At 43.5% G+C, this 21,748-nt stretch overlaps 2 protein-coding genes across 2 annotated transcripts; one reads left to right on the top strand and one right to left on the bottom strand.

Annotated features, from left to right (window-relative positions):
• The first annotated feature begins 651 nt into the window (after positions 1-651).
• Positions 652-2,406, top strand: LOC131287098 (innexin inx1). Its single transcript, XM_058316117.1, has 4 exons — positions 652-900; positions 973-1,080; positions 1,150-1,658; positions 1,734-2,406. Exons 1-4 carry the CDS (start codon positions 652-654, stop codon positions 1,969-1,971), a joined length of 1,104 nt encoding a protein of 367 aa, XP_058172100.1. The 3' UTR covers positions 1,972-2,406.
• Positions 2,407-2,468: 62 nt separating this feature from the next.
• On the bottom strand, positions 2,469-7,204 carry LOC131286065 (C2 domain-containing protein 5). Its single transcript, XM_058314929.1, has 14 exons — positions 6,895-7,204; positions 6,708-6,823; positions 6,491-6,657; positions 6,254-6,414; positions 6,001-6,188; positions 5,713-5,915; positions 5,472-5,636; positions 5,227-5,395; positions 4,818-5,153; positions 4,128-4,748; positions 3,671-4,053; positions 3,423-3,589; positions 3,081-3,353; positions 2,469-2,900 (listed from the first exon to the last, which is right to left on the bottom strand). The coding sequence occupies exons 1-14, from the start codon at positions 7,069-7,071 to the stop codon at positions 2,835-2,837; spliced, it is 3,192 nt and encodes a 1,063-aa protein (XP_058170912.1). The 5' UTR covers positions 7,072-7,204; the 3' UTR covers positions 2,469-2,834.
• Between the last annotated feature and the right edge of the window lie 14,544 nt (positions 7,205-21,748).

The raw sequence follows: 21,748 nt of genomic DNA, 5'->3' as shown, positions 1-21,748 counted from the left end.
GGATTTCAATTACATCAGCTAAATAAACACGACGATGTCAATGGGATGGTCGGGTACCGACGCCGGTATCGGGTTGAAAGCGACGGACGGGACGCAAGTGCCCGGACATGATGAATATGCTATTTTTTTCTGGAGAAACAATGCGAAACATTCAGCCTATCAGGTTGTGCATGTATACGATAACCACGGGAAGAAAGATGATATACAACCGCTTGAAACCGATTCCAAGGAAATGGGACATAAAGGGGGACTGCTCGCTCGCAAATGTTCCATATGCCATCGATGCAAATGCTGGTCCACAGCAAATAACTCACAACAGTTTATGTATAAATTAATGATCAATAAACATTCAACGTTGGACTATCAAAACACAAAGCAGTAATGTTGTTATGGAACATTCAAAGGTTATCTTCCGGGCTGGCAAAGCGATAAACTACCAATATTCACTCGTCCGATTTGCTCTTTCTCGAACCGTTTTAGAATCGACCGGGTAAGCAACCAGACCGGCGGCAGCAAGCACGTGTTCCACAATTCGTACGATGCAATAACCCTGTCCAGGTAGTGGCTGTGGTTGGATTCAAACGCAGAGCAGCTTCGGAGCCTCGCTATACACGATCGTGCTGGTACCTGTGATCGCGAACAGCTTCCACCATGTTTAAACTACTCGGAGGTTTGAAGCAGTACTTCAAATGGCAGGAGATCCAGACGGACAACATCGTGTTTCGATTGCACAATACGTTCACCACGGCCCTGCTGCTCGCCTGTAGCCTGATCATCACGGCCACCCAGTATGTGGGCAATCCGATCAGCTGCATCGTTGGCGGCGTGCCGCCCCACGTCGTCAACACGTTCTGCTGGATTTCTAGCACCTTCACCATGCCGGACGCGTTTCGTAGGGAGGTAAGAAATTTGCCTGTCTGCGTTGGTTAAATAACTTCATTAATTGGTTCACTGCTTTGTCAATTTTTTCAGGTGGGACGTGAAGTAGCTCATCCTGGCATATCGAACGATTTCGACGACGAAGATGCGAAAAAATACTACACCTACTATCAGTGGGTGTGCTTCGTGCTGTTCTTCCAGGTAGGTGAGACGTCCTGGGCATCATATGGTGGCATTAGCCAGAGATCTAATCTTCTCCTTCCAAATTAGGCCATCGCTTGCTACACGCCCAAATTCCTCTGGGATGCCATCGAGGGAGGCCTGATGCGTATGATCGTGATGGGGCTTAACATTGGTGCGTGCAAGGAGCAGGAAAAGTGTGCCAAAAAGCAAATCCTGCTCGACTATCTGTTGACGCACATGAAGCGCCACAAGGTGTACGCCATCCGGTACTGGGTGTGCGAGGCGCTCTGCTTCGTGAACATAATCGTGCAGCTGTGGCTGATGAACCGGTTCTTCAATGGGGAGTTCCTGTCGTACGGCTGGGAGGTGCTGCAGTACTCGGAGCGAACGCAGGAGCAGCGGGCCGACCCGATGGTGTTCGTGTTTCCGCGCGTCACCAAGTGCAACTTCTACAAGTATGGTGCGTCCGGCTCGATCCAGAAGCACGACGCCATGTGTATCCTGCCGCTGAACATCGTGAACGAGAAAACGTACATTTTCATCTGGTTCTGGTTTATCATACTGGCCGTCTTCCTCGCTGGTTTAATCATCTATAGGTATGTTGTTTTCTCCTACGACATCGAACGAAGCGAATAACTTACAACCATCGTTCTTCTCCATTCCCGACACAGAGGCATCATCATCTTCGTGCCGGGCGTACGATCGCGGTTGCTGAACAGCCGGAACCGGATGGTACCGCGCGAAGTGGCGAAATCCATTTCCTCTCATTTGGACCTCGGCGACTGGTGGATCATGTACATGCTGGCCCGGAACCTAGATCCCATCATCTACAAGGATGTTGCGACGGAGCTCTCGAAGCGGATACAGATGAACGATGATCCGGACAACGAAAAAAAGCGTATGCACTAATGGCACCCCTCGTCACGATCTTGAACGGAAACTCGCACACACAAACACTCGTAGAAACACACTAGTAACCGTAGAGCTGCCAGGAAATGGGCGAAGACTTCCTGAAACCGGAATCTCGTGATCACTCGAAATCTCGACAGAACGTTCCAATGCCAGACTAATATCAGGTTTCCTTGAGTGCCACGCGTGCAAAAGAAAGGCACGTTTTTTAAGCAACTATAAACTCATTCCACGGATGTTTCAGATAACGTTTTAAAGAGAAATGTTTTATCGACTTTTTAAGAAATGATCTATATTTATACTCGTGTAAGCCGACAATCTTAATTATAAGAAACGACACTTCATCGCGCAAAGCAAAGCTATTTTCGGAGAAGAAACGATCTTTTTCTATAACTATACAACCGGTAGACAAGTGGTAGAACTGTAATTGGCGTACCGAAGAGCGAAAGGTAGGATTCGGTTTATCGTCTCGTAAACATGACAAAGAGAGAGAGAGAAGAGAGAGTTTCGATGGTGGTTCCAAAAGAAGCAAAAAGATAACTAACGTGTCCTGTATCCAGAACATTCCAAACCGGATACTGTGGTGAGGCATGGAAAGGGGAAAACGGTAAATACTGATTTTATTAGAAAGTACGTTGATTCAATAAACAACCATAGAAATCTCGAACTCGTTGCATTTGTCTTTGTTAGCATCAAACATTTTCAAATTAGCTAGGAAATGGATCTTTTGACGTTGGTTTGTGGTTGGTCTGTGACAAAATGTGCCTAAAAGGAAGCCAGGTTCTACGACCAAACTACTAACGCGATGGTGCGTGTTTCTAGTTTAGTTAGAAACATCCTTTTTTTGCTCGCTTCAACTCACATTACTTGTCGTCTTTGTGGAACGATACGTTAACGGCATCCCCACCAACACTGACGAGACATTGACCCTGCAAATGGAGAACAGTAAAGATTACTGCTATATTTTAATGCCTTTCTTTTGATGGATCGATGTGCACATGAAGCATTAAAATTAATGCCTCCCAAATTTATGATTCCGAGCTACGCAAGTAATGGAGAAACTGACTAAATGAAAACAATTAAAAACAGCTTAAAAAGTATTTACGAACCTGATTCTTGTGTACATTGTCCATGAGCGTTAGATCGTTGAGATAAAATGCAATCATTGCGTTCCCGCCGAGTGAGGTCACATGCGCGCGTACGATCGATAGAACCTCCGCAATGAAACTTTGTACAAATCCACAGATACCGCCGGTTTCGCGGATCGAGGTACTTTCACGAATGAAGAAAAAGTTCAGATTGCCTAGGTAATTTTTTATCCGCCCTCCGGGTATATAGCTTAGTGGCGTGATGTCCACACCGTAGCCATCGCGCAGCTGTATCTGTGGAAAACGATCGTAAAATAGAATGTTTTTTCCTTCATTTTCTTCATATTTGACCGTTATACGTACCATTTTACCAGGACGATTCAACTTTGTGTGATGTGAGGAAGCCATTGATTTTGTAGCGCGTGCTTTAAGCGTCTTGACTACAGCAGGTAGGGGCGTTGTGGGTGGTGCCGCCGGAGGTCCAGAAGTATCCATCGAGTCTTCGTCCAACGAAAACATCATTTCGTCATCTGGTAGCATAAAGTTAGAAGCATAAGGTGTTCACAGGTGTTAAAACATTCGGTTTGAATTCGCTTGTTCAAGATAGTTACCGTTGTTTCGAACTGATCCCGCGTTAACCGCTGCAGATGATTGTTGCTGGACATGCGAGCTAGTTTTTCGCTTCAACTTATTGCTGAAACTGTCTACGAGGGCGAGCGTCATACCCGACACTACGATCTGTATTTCGTCCGTCTCGGGCAGATCAAGCTTAAAACGAAGATCGCACAGCACACACGGTCTCATCGTGCGAAGCTTGTAGTAGATTAACTGCAACAGTTCCTGGAAGTGTTTGTTCAGATTGCGCGTCGTATGTTGCTGAATGAACGGTAGCTTCGCGCGCCAAACTTGTGTGAACATCTGGAACTTGCGCACACCCTCCATCAGTTCCGCGGACTGGCCGGGCATCGTTTGTACATTCACCACCGAAAAGCCACTGTAAAGAAAACATTCACAAACCCGATGAGAAATCACTGATTGCTTGGATCGATTTCTTGCCGGGTAACTCACTCCGGTGCGATCTCGGGCTCTTTCGCGATCGCCAGCAGGTCCCAGTCGACATTATCGTCCAGCTCGAGGACACAGGCCGATTTCTGCATACACGCCAAATCTAGCTCCTTGCTCTCACGGTCATCCCCCCGCCCGACCGTGCCAGTTGCGTTCGACTGCATCACTTCCGCGTCCGAGTCGTAGACACTCTGGAGCTGGTACGCTTGAATGTTACGCTCGACGATGCCCTGCACCATCAGCTGTAGCTCCTGGATTCGTTGGCTGTCTTGTATCACCTGCGTGCCCTCGACGATTTTTGGGAGCATCGGTTTCGGCAGGGCCGTCAGATAGCAGGCCGTCCCGGTGGCGATCAGTACGATCGTTCGCTCGCCAATCGTAATGGTCGATCGCAGACCGAATATTGCATTCATGCCCTTAATTTTCAGCTTGTTCACCAGCAACTTGTACAGTTCGTACTCGAGAAAGGGCAGGGCGTCCGATATCTCTTTGCCATTTGCCTCACTCTTCAGATCGCGCTTCATCCGGCACGTATGTGCCTGGATGAGACATCCACGCCCCGACACGGCCATCCCTTCGGGAACTTCAATCGTTGTAATCAGCACATCCGGCACGATACCGTTCCTGTAGCGAAATAAAGTGTTTTGCTAGCACTCAATTCCTCCTTACTTCAAATGCTATGGGAAGGCTTACTTGCACATCGAACACTTTGCTGCGTTGACCCGAGAGCTTACGGATCCCAAAGAGTACGGAACGTGACAGATGGTACATTTGCTGGGCAAGCCCGCCGGCCCGTCGTACGTCCCATCACCCTCCACCGTATTGTTGGGCGTGTGTTCCCTCGATGCGCTGTAATCGCGGTCAAAATCCTGTCTATCGAGGGAAGAGGTCATGTGCTCCTTTCCATCACCGGTACCTGCTCCATCACCGGAAGTGTTTAGCGACGCGTCAGCCACCCACATATCGCTGCCGAACTGAAGATTTATCACCGCTGCCGTTCCGGTTGCATAGAGCACACAAATATCGTCACTAAAAGTGGTCAAAGAAAGATATTAAGCATTAGAAGCAAACAAATGCACACACAGTTTTAAATCTAGCTTACTCAATAGTCGTTTGCTCGACGTATCCAAGGATGACATTACATCCCAACGAACGGGCATGTGACCGTACCTCGGTGCGGATTTCGTTCCACCAACTGTCACGCGTTTCCGGCTCGTTGGGGTTCGGAACGCGCTCCAAGAGTTTCACCGAGCGCGCCGTCACAGTCGCCCCTGTGTGGCACCAAATGTGGTAAATACAGATGAGGAACAGGTTTCAAAATAAAAAGAAAGTTGTTGCTTCACTTACCTATGTGTCGAATAATACCAGCCGGATACTTTGTCATGGTGAAGAAGGGATATTCTAGCATTTCCAGCATGTCATAGTTCATAATCATGATCGATTTAGTATTGCCATTGTTTGCTCCACAGTTGCGCACTATACCAATGCTCTTGTCCAGTGGACATGAGCTGCCTAGCGATGGAACACCGATTGACACACAATTTAGGCAATAGCAGGGTTATATCCACCACTACCCAACCCCACTTACCCTTTGGTGTAATGCTGAGGTCCGAATCCGACGACCGTCTACACATCGGTATGTAAACGGTATCCTTTGCTTGCAGCGAACCTGCTATCGGGGTGCCCAACTTCGTTGGACTATTGCCAGCTGCAGGATTATTTACATCACCACCGATACCCGGCGTTTTTCGGGTAACGTCGCCATAATCGGAACACCCGGAAATCTTTGGCCTAGTGGAAAGAGATGGTGAGCGACATAAGTACGTGTATGTTATAGCCACTCTGGAAATAACAGATACAGCGGGCCGCTACTTACTCTTCCAACAGTATCTCTTCTCCGATATGCTGGTGTCCGATGGGTTCGTTAATTTTTGTTAACGAGACGGCAGTTCCGATGCCACGAGCAACGACTCCCACATCGCCCTCTAGGTCGTAACATTGCATGTAGCCTATCACAGCGTTGGCGCCCATTTCGGTTGCTTTTATGCCAATTTTACGTTGGACCTGAATAAGAATCAATTAACATACAAGTTTCGGTACGTCAAAGTCCGGAATTGCGTGCTCCTCACCTGTGCTGACAGTTTCATAAATGCTAGCTGACGTGCTTCGTTTGAGGCTCGGGGTGTACGAATTTTATCTATCCACTGGTACTCGGGATCATCATTAACGACTAGCTCCTCCACGAATCCGTGGTACATTGCAATACTATAACCATACGGTATATTAGAAGCTGAAAGCAATTTTAAAACATTAGAAACGCTGCACATAGCCCCGTTGTCTGATTCAACACGACAGTAGTTACTTACAATGGAAGAACAACACGCCGCAGGAGCTCTGGCGAAACTTGTTGAAATCGGTGAACAAATCTACTTTAACTATCACATTGATCTCTCCCCGGATCCCGTGAATGGTGTCGTAGACCGGTAGCCATCCCGATATTGGCCCATTATCCGAGGGTGATTTGCTGGTGAGGGTTGGACATTGTTACTTTGTAATAAATGGTAGCGCACCAATGTTACTTACTGCAGCAGTGGACTAAGATTAATGTACACCTTGCCGATCGCATCGTTTGCCGTGTAGGTATCGTAATCCATTAACCGGATCTGCAATGGTTCGTCTTGCAGCTCGGCATCCTCTACCTAAGACGAAATTGATTGTAAATATTACTGCACGGAACACGTGGCACCCGGCGAGAAATGGCACTGTCTACCTCGAACGTATACCAATCGGAGTTCCAGCGCGGGTTCAATGTTTTTCTGCAGACATCCGTTTTGTACGTGACGTTGCCGAGTTTGATTTCCACGAAAGCATCCGTGGTATCGCTGCTGCGGTCCATCACCGGGAGGTTTCTGCCCTCCAGGACTTTCACCTTTACTTTTCCCGGCATCCTGCGCTATGTGATAATAACACCCTGCCGTTTGTAAAACACAAACACGCTTAGCAGGAACACTTTAATCCCATCGATGCGGTTTTTTCACGGGAAAATGCTACGGCTTTCTGCCTGCTGCTCTGTTGACAACACTGACTACATCTCGATTACGAAGTTGCATGTTCTGCATGTTTTTCTTTTTGTTTGACGTTTGGTTTGACAGGTTTTCATTGACGTACCACGAGATCTAGACTATAGCGCGACGTCCCGTCACGAAACGCGACGACACCTGACAAGCTAATTACTATTGGCATATAAAAACGCAAGAGTCTGCGGCAAGAATCAAACTCGTTTGCGTAAAGCTTTGACCAGGGGTTAACTGAACCACTAAGGCAGCGCTCTGTCAGCTATCGAACAAGACAAACACGACAAACACGACAAAAAAAAAAACGATCAAACCCAAGCAATCGTATGGAGGTGCTCTGTCAACCTGCATCGAACATGTCAGACAAAGGCAGCGCTCTGTCAGCTATCGAACAAGACAAACACGACAAACACGACAAAAAAAAACGATCAAACCCAAGCAATCGTATGGAGGTGCTCTGTCAACCTGCATCGAACATGTCCGACAAACACGACACAGAACAAAACAGTTTGATTTTGTCGTGCAGGGCTGTATCCCACGGTGAAACTGTATATACCTTGTTTATTCTGCTACCTTGCTGCTGGGATGAGTGACAGTTCTTCACGACAATTCGCAGAGCACCCTTCGAACAGTGTCGTGTTTGTCGTGTTTGTTGGACTGTTCACAGAGCGCTGCCAAACACGACACAGAACAAAACAGTTTGATTTTGTCGTGCAGGGCTGTATCCCACGGTGAAACTGTATATACCTTGTTTATTCTGCTACCTTGCTGCTGGGATGAGTGACAGTTCTTCACGACAATTCGCAGAGCACCCTTCGAACAGTGTCGTGTTTGTCGTGTTTGTTGGACTGTTCACAGAGCGCTGCCAAACACGACACAGAACAAAACAGTTTGATTTTGTCGTGCAGGGCTGTATCCCACGGTGAAATTGTATATACCTTGTTTATTCTGCTACTGTTACGAACGGACGATATGTTTCGTTCATTTTTTAGGATTTCGCCTAACCGAATTATGCAAGAAATTAAATTTGAAGGAATGTAGGTAGAATACCCCCTTTAAAGTGCGACGAGATCGCCAGGCGCAGAAAATCGCGCCGGAAACATATTTTTTATGTTTTACGATAGGGAACCTTCGGAAGAACTTGCGCGCTTAACTAAAATCTACAACGTTAAAGATCGTATTTCCAACGCCCGTTAGTTTAGGACAGCGCGAAGGATACGAGAATAAGGATAACCGGCGATAGCCGATAACGCGGTACCAACGGGACCGCCCGTAAACTTCGCTAGGCTTAGATCCTTTATGTAAACTCTCGGTACGTTCGCGATCGTGATCCTAAATAAACACAATAATGAAAGGACACGACGCGTCGGTACCAAGAGGTTTAGGCGATGCGTGTGGTCGACTAACGAAATGAAACGAAGATAAGACCCACGCAACGATGCGTTCGAAAGCGAGATCAAACTAAGATCATAAACATCGAAACTCGCAAGGATTCTAGAAAGACCTAAGTAAACAAGATAAATTCTAGGTCGCGCTTTCCACGCGGAAAGAGTAGAATAGAAGATCGCGTAACGAGGATCGAACCGTACCAGGAAATCTCGCATGTTAGAGCGAGATCCTCTATCTCGCTTACGTTCATTAGAAGATAAGGAGCATTTTAGTATATAAACGCTCAAAACTTTTAATAAAGCAGTTATTTTCACCAGGACACCTACGAGTAAAGTACCCGAAATTCTTTACTCCAAGCACCGAAAATCCGAAATACCCCTAAACCCTTCCAAGCTTACGCTAGATTCTGCTCTGTTCAGCGGCACGTCACGCTGCAGACCGGCTTCTCGTAAGAACCTTCCTAAAAAACTTAGAGAAAATTCCGAAGGCTTCTCTCCGATGTCGGCACGTCACGGCTCGGACGGAACTTTGGAAAATTCGACAAGTTTCCTGCTTTCTGCGTGGTCCTCTCCGTTGTCGGCACGTCACGACTCGGACCGGTCATACTAAAGCACCCCAATTCCTCGTCCAAAAAGAGTTAGGATAACTCGCGGAACACCTCTCCGTTCAGCGGCACGTCACGCTGCGGACCGGGTTCTCGACTTGCCCTAACTTCAGATCTCCGTATCACACGTTGTTTGCACCGTTGTTGGCACGTCACAACACGGGCCGAACACGTTGATACGCGAAATCGACGGACCTCCAAATCCGGCGAAAATTCTCGCGTGAGAAACGACGACGCACTCGGTCGGGTTCACCTTCGCGCCCGCTCGGATAACCGCCTCGTTACATGGTGGCTCCAGAGAGGAGTACAACATCGCGCGGGTTGTACTCGGAGAACGAATTCTCCTAAATAGGTGTGCTGTCGCCTTAAGAACAGTTTAAAAAAGGGTGTGCTGTCGCCTTAAGAACAGTTTAAAAAAGGGTGTGCTGTCGCCTTAAGAACAGTTTAAAAAAGGGTGTGCTGTCGCCTTAAGAACAGTTTAAAATAGGTGTGCTGTCGCCTTAAGAACAGTTTAAAATAGGTGTGCTGTCGCCTTAAGAACAGTTTAAAATAGGTTTTCTGTTGCCTTAAGAACAGAAGTGTCCGTAGTTTCAAGTGAAACAATAAGTTTGCCGATGCGTCAAAGGGAATGCCCAAAAAAGGCCGTCGGCATACGGACACATAATTTGTCGTAAGAGGCTCAATGCGCTTGGCGTCAAGTGCTATTTAAAAGTTCACGGAGTGTAATCGTCGTTAAAAAACGGCATGTTTAAAACGGGCAAATTAAGCCCAAGTGTATCTAGTGATTAACAATTCAACCGAGTGTTCAGTTCATTGGTGAAATAGTCGTTAAATAACGACACATTAAACGGGCAAAACGCCAACGAGGACCCAGTGACAACTCGAGTGAAAAGTGACTCCTAAATAAAAACCCGTGAACTAATAATGCATTAAGCCTTAGGATAAATCAGAAGTGATTCCTCAAAACGTGAAAAATTCGTTACAAGTTACGACAAGGGCTGCTTATATCCAGAACGGAATAAACCGCCAACAGGTTTCATAAATTTGAACCTATTAAAACTCTCAACTGAGAGGTCGACGACGCGCGTAGTCGATACGCAGGTACTCCTGCAAGAACTGGCTTAAACTTAGGGCTAACGCGCCCCAGTAAGTGTTAACCAGTTATGTTGAAGAGTGAAGTGCGTTTAAGTAAGACTCTCTAAGGAGAACTCTTACCGGTGTTGCGTCATCACGACGACGCAAAAAGAAAATATCTTCGGTCAAACGGACCGCACCACTGCCATTAGGCAAAAAGGCGGCTGAAGTGTCCGTGATTAAACACGGACAAGTGAATGAAGGTTCAACTCCTCTGAATTGGATGATAACTTCTAATTCATTAATAGAGAGAGTTCGAATTAGTAATTACTTCGGCGTGATAATTATCACCAATGCCAAATTATTATTATAATTTGGCTAACGCTGCCATTTAACGCACAGTAGCATCAACAATAGGGAATTGCGATTATCGCACCCCTAAAAACGATCAGAACATTGATCATTAATCTTGTGAGGAAAATTCCTGCAAGGACTAATTAACCTAGGACTAGTGTTCCCAGTGTTATATTATAATTCGTGTAACAGTACGCGATCATCTTTAAACGGAGCGGTGGCGAAAGCGCGAAAGGCGCCGTTCCAATCAATTATCCGGCGGAGTTTCCACACCAATTGCGGCGCAGCCCTCGGAAGTAAACCCACGCTCCCAGCAACGAAGGACGCCCAAAAGGAGGAAAGGTAACGGAAGTTATTTCAAATTCACCGGAATTTGAGTGGCAGGTACGTGGGTTATTTTTCATTTTTCTCTGTCACTCATTCGATCCTTAGAAGAAGGATCTAACGTCCAAACGGGCAAAAAAAAAGGGAACCAAAAGGGATCCCTAAAATATTTACGTAACGCCAAGAAGGGCGCGTAAAAAGTAACGAAACAGGGACGAATAAGGGTATCATTATGCCTTCCCCGGTTTTCGTAATCAACCCGCACGGCAATTGCCGTTTATGTCAGAAGGAAGATGGTGAGGATTCCGCAATGCTAAGTTGTGATCATTGTGATCATATGTTCCACTTAACTTGCGCAAGGAAGACTCGTAAGCCATCGGAAACTGAACCATGGCTATGTCCAAAATGCCATGCCACTCAATATTATACCTATAGACTCGAAGCTCGAATTGAAGAGCTACTAGATATTATTAAAAGAATTCATACAGTAGCAGTCAACGATGAGCAAGGGGAATCTTCAAAATCTTCTTGCGCCGACCAAAACCAAGCGGAAACCGCTTCAGTAAAATGTTCTTCGGAAGCTCAAATTAAAAAGCCAGTGAATACGAACTCTCATGCTCTCTCATTGGACGATGAAGAAGTTGAAGATTCCCAATTTGTACGAGGCTTGGTTAGAACTCAAGAAAGAGTATCAATCGGAACAATGCTAAAGAGACAAACTTTAGCGCAGTTACCCAAATTTAGTAACTTTAAAGAATTGCCAATTTTTGAAGGGACAAACAATAAAAAAGCAAATGAGATTTTAAAGAAAACCATAGAATTCGTTGATGGGCATTATCAAGTTGGCCAATCGTGGAAACGAGATAATCATAAATTTCCCGACAGCCTCCTTTACAATATAAGTAGGTTTGAAAACCTTGAACACAAGATCCGCAAGGATCCTGAATTAATTAAATGCGCCATTTATACCGTGAAGGATAATGTTGAGAAGGGATGTTCAAGAAAATTATCTTCAGTAGAAGTCATAAAAGATTATAAAACATTGTTTTACCTTCCCATATTCATCGTAGTTAACAAAAACAAAACAGATGGTAAGAAAAAGAAAAACGAAAAGGGCCCCAAAATCAAAATGAAACAAACAGGGGTAAACAATAACACAAAAAATTCTGAGGTAAACGCGAAGGCGAAAAATACGACAAGGGTAATTGTCGATAGTAAAAGTGAAAAATTTGTCGCTCTTCACGCGGAAACTCATAAAAAGACCACCCTTGAAACAACGGGCAGAAAGAGGTCTAAATTAAATTCGAGCATCAATCCATGTTCATGGAGAAATGGAGAAATGCAAAATGACACGAAACATGCCAAGGCATCCAAATGCAAGGCGGACCCTTTAGAAATCGATTATGAACGCCACGGCAATAATCGAGGATCAAAGGTATTTTCATTGAATTAAAATCACTCGTAATTTGACATTGCCTTCCATGATTACGAAGGTATTAAGAATATCTTGCAAGGATTAATTGCCTACCATTGCAATGATATCAATATTAACAGCTACTCGTTGATGGGAGTAGCGGTTCGCATACAAAATAAAATTGATGGCTCGGGTTTCGGCACGAGAACATACAATAAGATTCTGAAAATTACACATGATCCAAAATAAATAAACTAATAGAATCTGCTTTCAAGAGATTTAATTCCAGGAACACACCTCTAGTGCAACTACAAGTAACTACATCGACCATAAGTACAATTCCGAGCCGGTAACGGTAAAGGTAAGAGCTGAGACGCAGAGTGGTCAAGGCAACCGGCATAAAGGAAAAGGAAGGTTGAATTGCAAGTATAAACAAGCTCAATCAGTCAGGATTGAGAAAACAGCACCGGCTTAACCGGTAAAATACCTGCCCGTGCTTAAAATTCTTGCCAAGAAGTTTAGAAAGGAATTTCAAACAAACTAAAAAAGATAAATAATTAAAAAAGGTAGTTCACTTATAGTAAAAATGCAGTAAAAATTATTCTAAATACTGCATACAATTAATCTTCGAAAATGATTAAATAGATAAAACATCGAAGAAAGATAGGAAGATCATACGATAAAAATATGCCAAATATAAAGGGCATTAGAAACAATTCTTGAAAGTAGTTTAAAGGGATTGATTGCTCACGATTGTACGAATAAGGAGTTCATCACATCGAGATACTCACTGGACGACGAGGGCCGCATCAACAGCATGTGCTTCCATCAGACATCCTGGACACGACGACGCTGAAGTCAACTGGCGACTTGCAGCAACATTCAACGGTCAGTCAACCTTTGCGTCAGGTCTTGTACAACACGTGATTCAGAAGGAGCAAAAACTTGTATGCTGAGAAACATCATCTCAGCAAAAATTCGGTACCAGAAGGCTGCTCAATAGATGACGCAGCACGCTATCAGCGGAGAAATGTTCCATCGCAGTTATCGGTTGAGGACGTGGTGGCCACACGATACTTCAGCCGCGAGCTTCGAAGAACCTACACCCGTTAAAATCACATCAACATTCGCGACTACCAGAAACAATAGATCGAGAAGAAGTTTCCATCGAGACATCTTCGAGAATCGTATGCAGCAGACGACGTGTCAAATTATACAACGGCAGCGCCATGACAACATTGGCATTGCATACTCAACAGGAGATGGATCATCCGCTATTTACATCCATCTCGCTGATTCCGGCGACTATCCGCATTCTTCATTATGGATGCAACTTACCTACGAACCGATACAACGATGTAATCGTATCAAGTATGATGACTTAGATACGCTACCCACCAATCATCCGGTGAGCCGTACAACACATCCGGTTTCGTCGAAAGCATCCCTTGAAATCATGCATCCGCAAACTCGTTGCTTCAGCTAGCACAACGAAAGATTTACGTCGACGGCAGCAAAACAACTAGTCGAATTGATTATCGGCGTCCAAGATCGATAGAGGCATTAAAGTACAGTCATCTACGATCCTAGAACAATCAATCGACGTTAAACACATTCATCAGCATACGACTAAAAAAAAAACGCATCAAGCATCTGTATCGACAGGCGGAGGAGACAACGTCACGTCTCCTTCCGGCATCTTCGAACACAAGAGACGACGATTAGACCTGCCAGCAGCAAAATGTAATTGCAAATATTCAACTACAACCGTGTATGAATCGACAGCTTCATCTCGGCAACAAACGGCGGGTACCAAAGAATCACGATCAACCAGCTCCATACGTGTAATTCATCAAAAACCAATATTAAAATGACCTGACGCAGTAGCTTAAAGGTTGCAACGTAGCGACGTCTTTAGCAGAACGAAGACACCCAACTACACAGCATCGAAGCAGAAAATGTACGAATCAAAACGAGAATCAATCCCGAGACAAGTTACAACCTATACTAAAATTGAATCATTTAATATCATAAATTGAGGAATATTTAGAAACATCGTCCTATTTTTGCGTAAAACTTGATGTACGCGTTTTACGAGGGGCGGTGTTACGAACGGACGATATGTTTCGTTCATTTTTTAGGATTTCGCCTAACCGAATTATGCAAGAAATTAAATTTGAAGGAATGTAGGTAGAATACCCCCTTTAAAGTGCGACGAGATCGCCAGGCGCAGAAAATCGCGCCGGAAACATATTTTTTATGTTTTACGATAGGGAACCTTCGGAAGAACTTGCGCGCTTAACTAAAATCTACAACGTTAAAGATCGTATTTCCAACGCCCGTTAGTTTAGGACAGCGCGAAGGATACGAGAATAAGGATAACCGGCGATAGCCGATAACGCGGTACCAACGGGACCGCCCGTAAACTTCGCTAGGCTTAGATCCTTTATGTAAACTCTCGGTACGTTCGCGATCGTGATCCTAAATAAACACAATAATGAAAGGACACGACGCGTCGGTACCAAGAGGTTTAGGCGATGCGTGTGGTCGACTAACGAAATGAAACGAAGATAAGACCCACGCAACGATGCGTTCGAAAGCGAGATCAAACTAAGATCATAAACATCGAAACTCGCAAGGATTCTAGAAAGACCTAAGTAAACAAGATAAATTCTAGGTCGCGCTTTCCACGCGGAAAGAGTAGAATAGAAGATCGCGTAACGAGGATCGAACCGTACCAGGAAATCTCGCATGTTAGAGCGAGATCCTCTATCTCGCTTACGTTCATTAGAAGATAAGGAGCATTTTAGTATATAAACGCTCAAAACTTTTAATAAAGCAGTTATTTTCACCAGGACACCTACGAGTAAAGTACCCGAAATTCTTTACTCCAAGCACCGAAAATCCGAAATACCCCTAAACCCTTCCAAGCTTACGCTAGATTCTGCTCTGTTCAGCGGCACGTCACGCTGCAGACCGGCTTCTCGTAAGAACCTTCCTAAAAAACTTAGAGAAAATTCCGAAGGCTTCTCTCCGATGTCGGCACGTCACGGCTCGGACGGAACTTTGGAAAATTCGACAAGTTTCCTGCTTTCTGCGTGGTCCTCTCCGTTGTCGGCACGTCACGACTCGGACCGGTCATACTAAAGCACCCCAATTCCTCGTCCAAAAAGAGTTAGGATAACTCGCGGAACACCTCTCCGTTCAGCGGCACGTCACGCTGCGGACCGGGTTCTCGACTTGCCCTAACTTCAGATCTCCGTATCACACGTTGTTTGCACCGTTGTTGGCACGTCACAACACGGGCCGAACACGTTGATACGCGAAATCGACGGACCTCCAAATCCGGCGAAAATTCTCGCGTGAGAAACGACGACGCACTCGGTCGGGTTCACCTTCGCGCCCGCTCGGATAACCGCCTCGTTACAGCTACCTTGCTGCTGGGATGAGTGACAGTTCTTCACGACAACTCGCAGAGCACCCTTCGAACATTGTCGTGTTTGTCGTGTTTGTTGGACTGTTCACAGAGCGCTGCCTAAAACAAGTAAACAGAAAGTTGTGAAATTTAATTTACCATGATTTGGTCTTCAATAAATAAAAAGATCGATCATTGATGCAATAAAATAATATTTCTGTAACATAAGTCGTAAGTTATCCTTAAAAAATGACGAAAATGAAACAGGTTTTGTTTGACCACTTGTAATTACGAGTTGTCAACCAATACATCCACCTACTTGCTTGAAAAATAGACTCGCCCGCTAGGTGATTTCGAGCAAATCGTCCTAAAAAACGTCCTAAAATGAAACAAACATCGAGCAGTTTTGTATGGGAACCCACTAGGCAATTTCGAGCAAATCGTCCTAAAAAACGTCCTACGTGACACAAACATCGAGCAGTTTTGTATGGAGAGTAGGACAAGTAGGACGATTGCTCGAAAAACTTCCTCCTTTTGTTTCATCCCCATACAAAAAAGGAGGACGTTTGTTCGCGTGTAGGACGTTTTGAGAACGATATTTCGAGCTGCCTAGCGGGAAGTAGGACGAAGTAGAACGACTGCTCGAAAACGTCCTGCATTTGTTTCACCCTCATACAACAAAATTGGGACGTTTGTTCCGTGCGTAGGACGTTTTTAGAACTATATTTCGAGCTGCCAAGCGTTCACTTGCCACTTGCCAACGTGCGAACCAGCCTTAACACTAGAATCCAAATTGGGGTCATTTTGACCCCAACGCAATTTTCGATTTTAATATCTTGAAAACGGCTGAATATTTTTACAAAAAAAATAAGGCTTTTATTAACATTCAAAGCTATATCTAAAACAAAAATTTTAGATTTTTTTGTTCAACCAGTTCTGAGAACCAACTTGACTATACCTAGAATGCTTTTTAGGGGTCATTTTGACCCCTACTTGTAAAACGCTATAACTTCACTATTTTTGAAGATTTTTCAAATCCGTAAACTGTTACTTTTTAATATATTTGTTGATTATCTTTTGACGTTTTTGGTTTTTCGATGCATTTCTTCATATTTCTGCTAGCTCGGTGTATAGCAAAAACGGTCGAAATTGCGTTTTTTTCAGCTTTTATTCATTCAAAGTCTTTGATGTAAATCTAGAAAAAAGTGTGCGCTGGAAAGTTAGTATGTTGAGCAACATTTCAAAAATAAAATCATATTTTTGCCGTTACAAATGACTCCACAAAGTGGCCTCAAAGATTAAAAATAACCCCAATTCCCATAGTAACGCATCGCGCATAACGCTTCGAAACGCTCGCGTACGGAATAACGGAACAAAGCGCATTACGGAAACTAACTACGGAAAATGTTATAATCCACATCTTTAAGATCAATTTGTGGCGTTATTTGTTAATTTAAAAATAAGATATTATTTTTCAAAGGTGGCCTAATATATCAACATCATAGCGCACACTTTTTTTTCTGAATTTACATGATACAGTTTGAAAGAATAAAAGTTGAAAAGGATTAAAATTCGACTCATATCGATCTTTTTTGCTATACACCGAGTCAGCGGAATGGTGAAGTGGTACATCAAAAAATTAAAAACGCCGAAAGATAGTCAATAAATATACTAAAACGTAACAGTTTACGGATTTGAAAAATCTTCAAAAATAGTGAAGTTATAGCGTTTTCAAAATAGGGGTCAAAATGACCCCAAAAAGCATTCGGGCAAGTTTCCAAAGCAATGTATTCTAGTGTTAAGACAACCTTAAAATAATGGCAGGTTGAAAAGTCTTCAAAAAACAGTACGTGAATTTAAGAACAGAGAACTCGTAAATAGTAAGAACCTACTTTATAACAAACGTTATGCATAACTGTACAAAAGAAAAATACTTGTCATTTTTTTTTTTTTGCTTTTATTATGGATTCCAGGCCTTATCAATCTGTCCACCGGCGCTCCAGTTATTTGTGCTGATTCATATTTGGTCGTTCAGTTTCAATTGTACGGCATTACGCGAAAAAAAAGTACAGGTCTGAAACTTTCACAACTTGATTGTTACTACTTACTAATATTACAAAATTTTTTAATTTGCTTACATTTAGTTATGGTCCGACTTTAGTTACAATCAATGCATGGCAGAGTACTGCTTGGGCAGTGGGGAACATTTACCATTTTTTATTTCATGAGTATAGTTTATATTTGGAGCAATAGTTATTGGTCGGTACCTGAAATATAGAAAAAAAAGGTCATTAAAAAATTAAATACGTTTCAAACACAAAATGTTTTGCTTACACTGGTTTTGGTAGACATCGTTTTCAGTTGAGTTTCAGTTGTTGCAGATATCTATATCTAGCTTTATTAAGCCAGCTTTTATGGATTTTGCTATCATCGATCCAAAGTCCAAAGTCCCGTCAAAGGGATAGAAACCATAGTAGTTCAGTACCGATATGCCAATCGCAATGATTACGAAGCTTAAAATAAAATAATTTTAATAAATAATAAAAAGTTGTCTTTTTTGTCCTTGTAGCAACCCTGCATCACAAGCAATCTAATATATAAAAGTCACCGTTGTCTGTATACCACTATATATATCCTTTGCAATATACAGTAGATATCCGACATACGCGGTACTCGACATACGCGGATTCGGAGATACGCGGTTTTCAAAATTTGACAGTAGATTGGGTTTATAACATCGATGTAAATTCCTGAGATATACAGCCACACTAATAAGTATGTAAATTACACATTTGCAATACTTACGCTTTTTATTTCGTTTATTGCAATTTATTTTAATCGAATACGTCTGCATTGCGTTCATATTAACGGACAAAGTATTTTTTTTATATTCTATGATACATGTACACAAGAACGCGATCTCGTAACTCCTAGTATAAGCTATATGTCAAGCGATATTCGAGATACGCGGATTTCTCTGGTCCCCATTATCCGCGTAAGTCGGATACCGACTGTATATGTATGTGATCGCATCACGCAAAATCTACCGAGCCGATTTATACCAAACTTTACTGGAAGGTAGCTAATTTTCCAAGGTTGAATGATTTGAACTTTATTTGTTTTTTATGTGAGTATGATTAATTTCTAGTGAAGCTCACATTTTTTGCAATTTTGTTAACCTTTGCAATTTCCTTATACTGGTATTATCAATTAACTTTAAACGAATTGCTTGTTCAAATCATTAATACACTGTTCTACAACGTTGTCACTAATAGAAATTTGCATTACCAAGTGATGATAGTTTTGCAACGACCCATTATGAATTTCTTGGGCTGATCTTTCTGTGCGTATAGCTTGATATTCTCGCAGAGACTGAACAGATTGTCACAATGAAGTGTAAAGCCCGTCGATCGTCTCCCGGGAAAGTCGCGAACACAACTGAATGAGTGCAAGTATGGAAGAGAATATTTTTCTAATATTCATTCGGACCGCAGTCATGATACGCACACAACTTTGATGGGATGGAACAACGGGTGAGTCATTGGAATTTGGCCAATAAACATATATGTTTATTCCAGCCCTACCAGCAATAGCTTCGGGTGGAGATAGGGAATTCAATGGGCAAGAGCGAGATGGTGATATTCTTGTCTCTTTTACAAAAACGCAGAAATTCCCCCGTCCCGCCACTGCCAGAAATCTCTCCTTACTGCGCCCATCTGTTGCCGCGGCAGCCGATCCGAACTGAAAAATCGAGGTTGTGCATCAAAGTGCGCATACGCAATGCAATACGGTACGAAGTTTAAAAGCCCTGCGCGATCGGGTCTTCGAAGACCCAGCGCGAGCGATCGAAAACCCACCCCGCTGACAGAAGTCCATATTAAAAAAACGGCTTTAACTCGGCTTTTACTTGGCTTGTATACAGTCAAAGTATAAGCCAGAAGAGAATGCACGCTGTGACGTCATCGCTCTCTGTGCTTCCTCGCTCACACTTCGCTTGCTCTCTGCTGTTTCTTCTCCCACCCCATTTCTTTCTTGTCAAATAAAAGCATGTGTTTTTGGTATCTTATAAAATCGCGAGGATGACAATTTATTAAAACAATCAAATACAATACAATATTAATATTTTACTGCTGAAGTTGTTTAAATACTTATCCGTTAGTTTTACCACGATCGCCATTCCATCCCTGGTGGTGCAGAAAGGCCTTCATTCTGCTTCGAAGCCGCATCTTCGCCATGGTCCAATTCATACATCAGCTGCTGTTTGTGCCGCCTGACAATCACTTCTTTCACACTTCACTACTTGAATACACTTTTAACAATACAAAACACTACCTTTGAAGATGTGGAATAACTAAATTTGTTGAAGAACAACATCGGATAACATTTCCCGTGTTGTTTACAATCCTGGCTGCTTTTACATATTCGCTCAAAGTTGACTTGCAACCGAGAGTGCACTTGGTGTACTAGAGCAAAACTGATCATGTCCAAAAACTAACACCCAGAAAAGGGAGAAAGACAATTTTTTTCGAGTGTTGGAAAGGGATGACGTGATGAAATCGAGAGAGCGTAAGAGACTCTGTCAACGGGGCAGCGCGAGCAATCGTAGACCAGCCGAATACCCAGCGCGGTCGAATACGGACGTACGGATACCCGTACGGGTATACCCAGCGCGAGCGGTCATTCATTCATACGTACGCAATGCAAGCGATCGCTAAATGAAGAGCAAAAACCGAAACGCGGTGGCCATATGAATTAATTCATATTCGAATTCGCTCCGCGAGAGGTTTAAATGGCTAGAGCGGGTTGAGCGTATACCGATGCATTCCCATACAGTCCATACAAACGGCTACGCAGTAGATATATAGTTACGTTACACTCAACCAGTCTAGACAGAAAGCATCACGCTAGACACAACATCCGATAGATGACATTGTTGCAGTCTTCACAACAACGGCACGTAGAAAGCATCACGCTAGACATAACATCCGATAGATGACATTGTTGCAGTCTTCACAACAACGGCAAGTTCTGGCTGACGCAATATCTTCAAGGCGACAGATCATCAACGATAAAGCATGATCATGCATGTTCCCTGGCTACGGAAGTGCAGCAGACATTCAAGGCGACATTCCACGACGGCCTGGAAGCAAAACAAATCATCAGGAACATCACCCCCTATCGGCATTCTCACGAGCGCTACTATAAAAGCAGGGCAGCAATTAGGGACCAGTTCAGTTCTATTTCTACTTTTGTAAGAGTTAGATCTCAAACTTGTGCGTTGAGCTTGTAATTTATAAAGAATAAATATTTTTTTATGAGTTATTAAGCAGCAACCACATAATTATATATTGGGCCTTTAGCACACCGTTCTCAACAAAGAGCGACGGTCTTGCGGTAGGTGCGCAGAGACCGGAGTGGAAACAACGCGGTTCAAGTCCGCGTAAACAGCTCGAGACATGAGAATGTGTAGAAGGAAGAGAAGAGAAAAAGAGCAAAGGCCCCGAAAGGGGCCTCCATTTTTCGTTTTTGCTGCGGCAACTTCGGTTTTGCTTCGGCAATTTCCAACCAAATCTTTCTGAATATTCGTGTCCCGATTGAGCCACAATTTAGCTGGCTTTACTTCGTGCAGTGTTTCGGGGGGCGCTTTGATCGAACATTCTAACAAAATTAAATCAGATACATTCAATGAAGAAGGTGAATCGCGAGAACACTTCGGTTAAATATTCCATTAAGGAGAAGATGATTAATTTCTAGCGAAGCTCACATGTTTGCAATTTGGTAACTTTTTGCAATTTCCTTATACTGGTATTGTCGATTAACTTTAAATTAATTGCTTGTTCAAATCATTAATACACTGTGGGGTATTTTTTTCTTCTACAACGTTGTCACTAATAGAAAATTTGAATTACCAAATGATGATAGTTAAGCAATGACTCATTGTGAATTTCTTGGGCTGATCTTTCTGTACGTACGTAC

Source organism: Anopheles ziemanni, chromosome 3 (assembly GCF_943734765.1).
Source record: "Anopheles ziemanni chromosome 3, idAnoZiCoDA_A2_x.2, whole genome shotgun sequence".
Lineage (NCBI taxonomy): Eukaryota > Metazoa > Arthropoda > Insecta > Diptera > Culicidae > Anopheles > Anopheles ziemanni.
The sequence above is the reverse complement of the archived record's forward strand: the minus strand, read 5'-3'. Positions and strand labels throughout refer to the sequence as shown.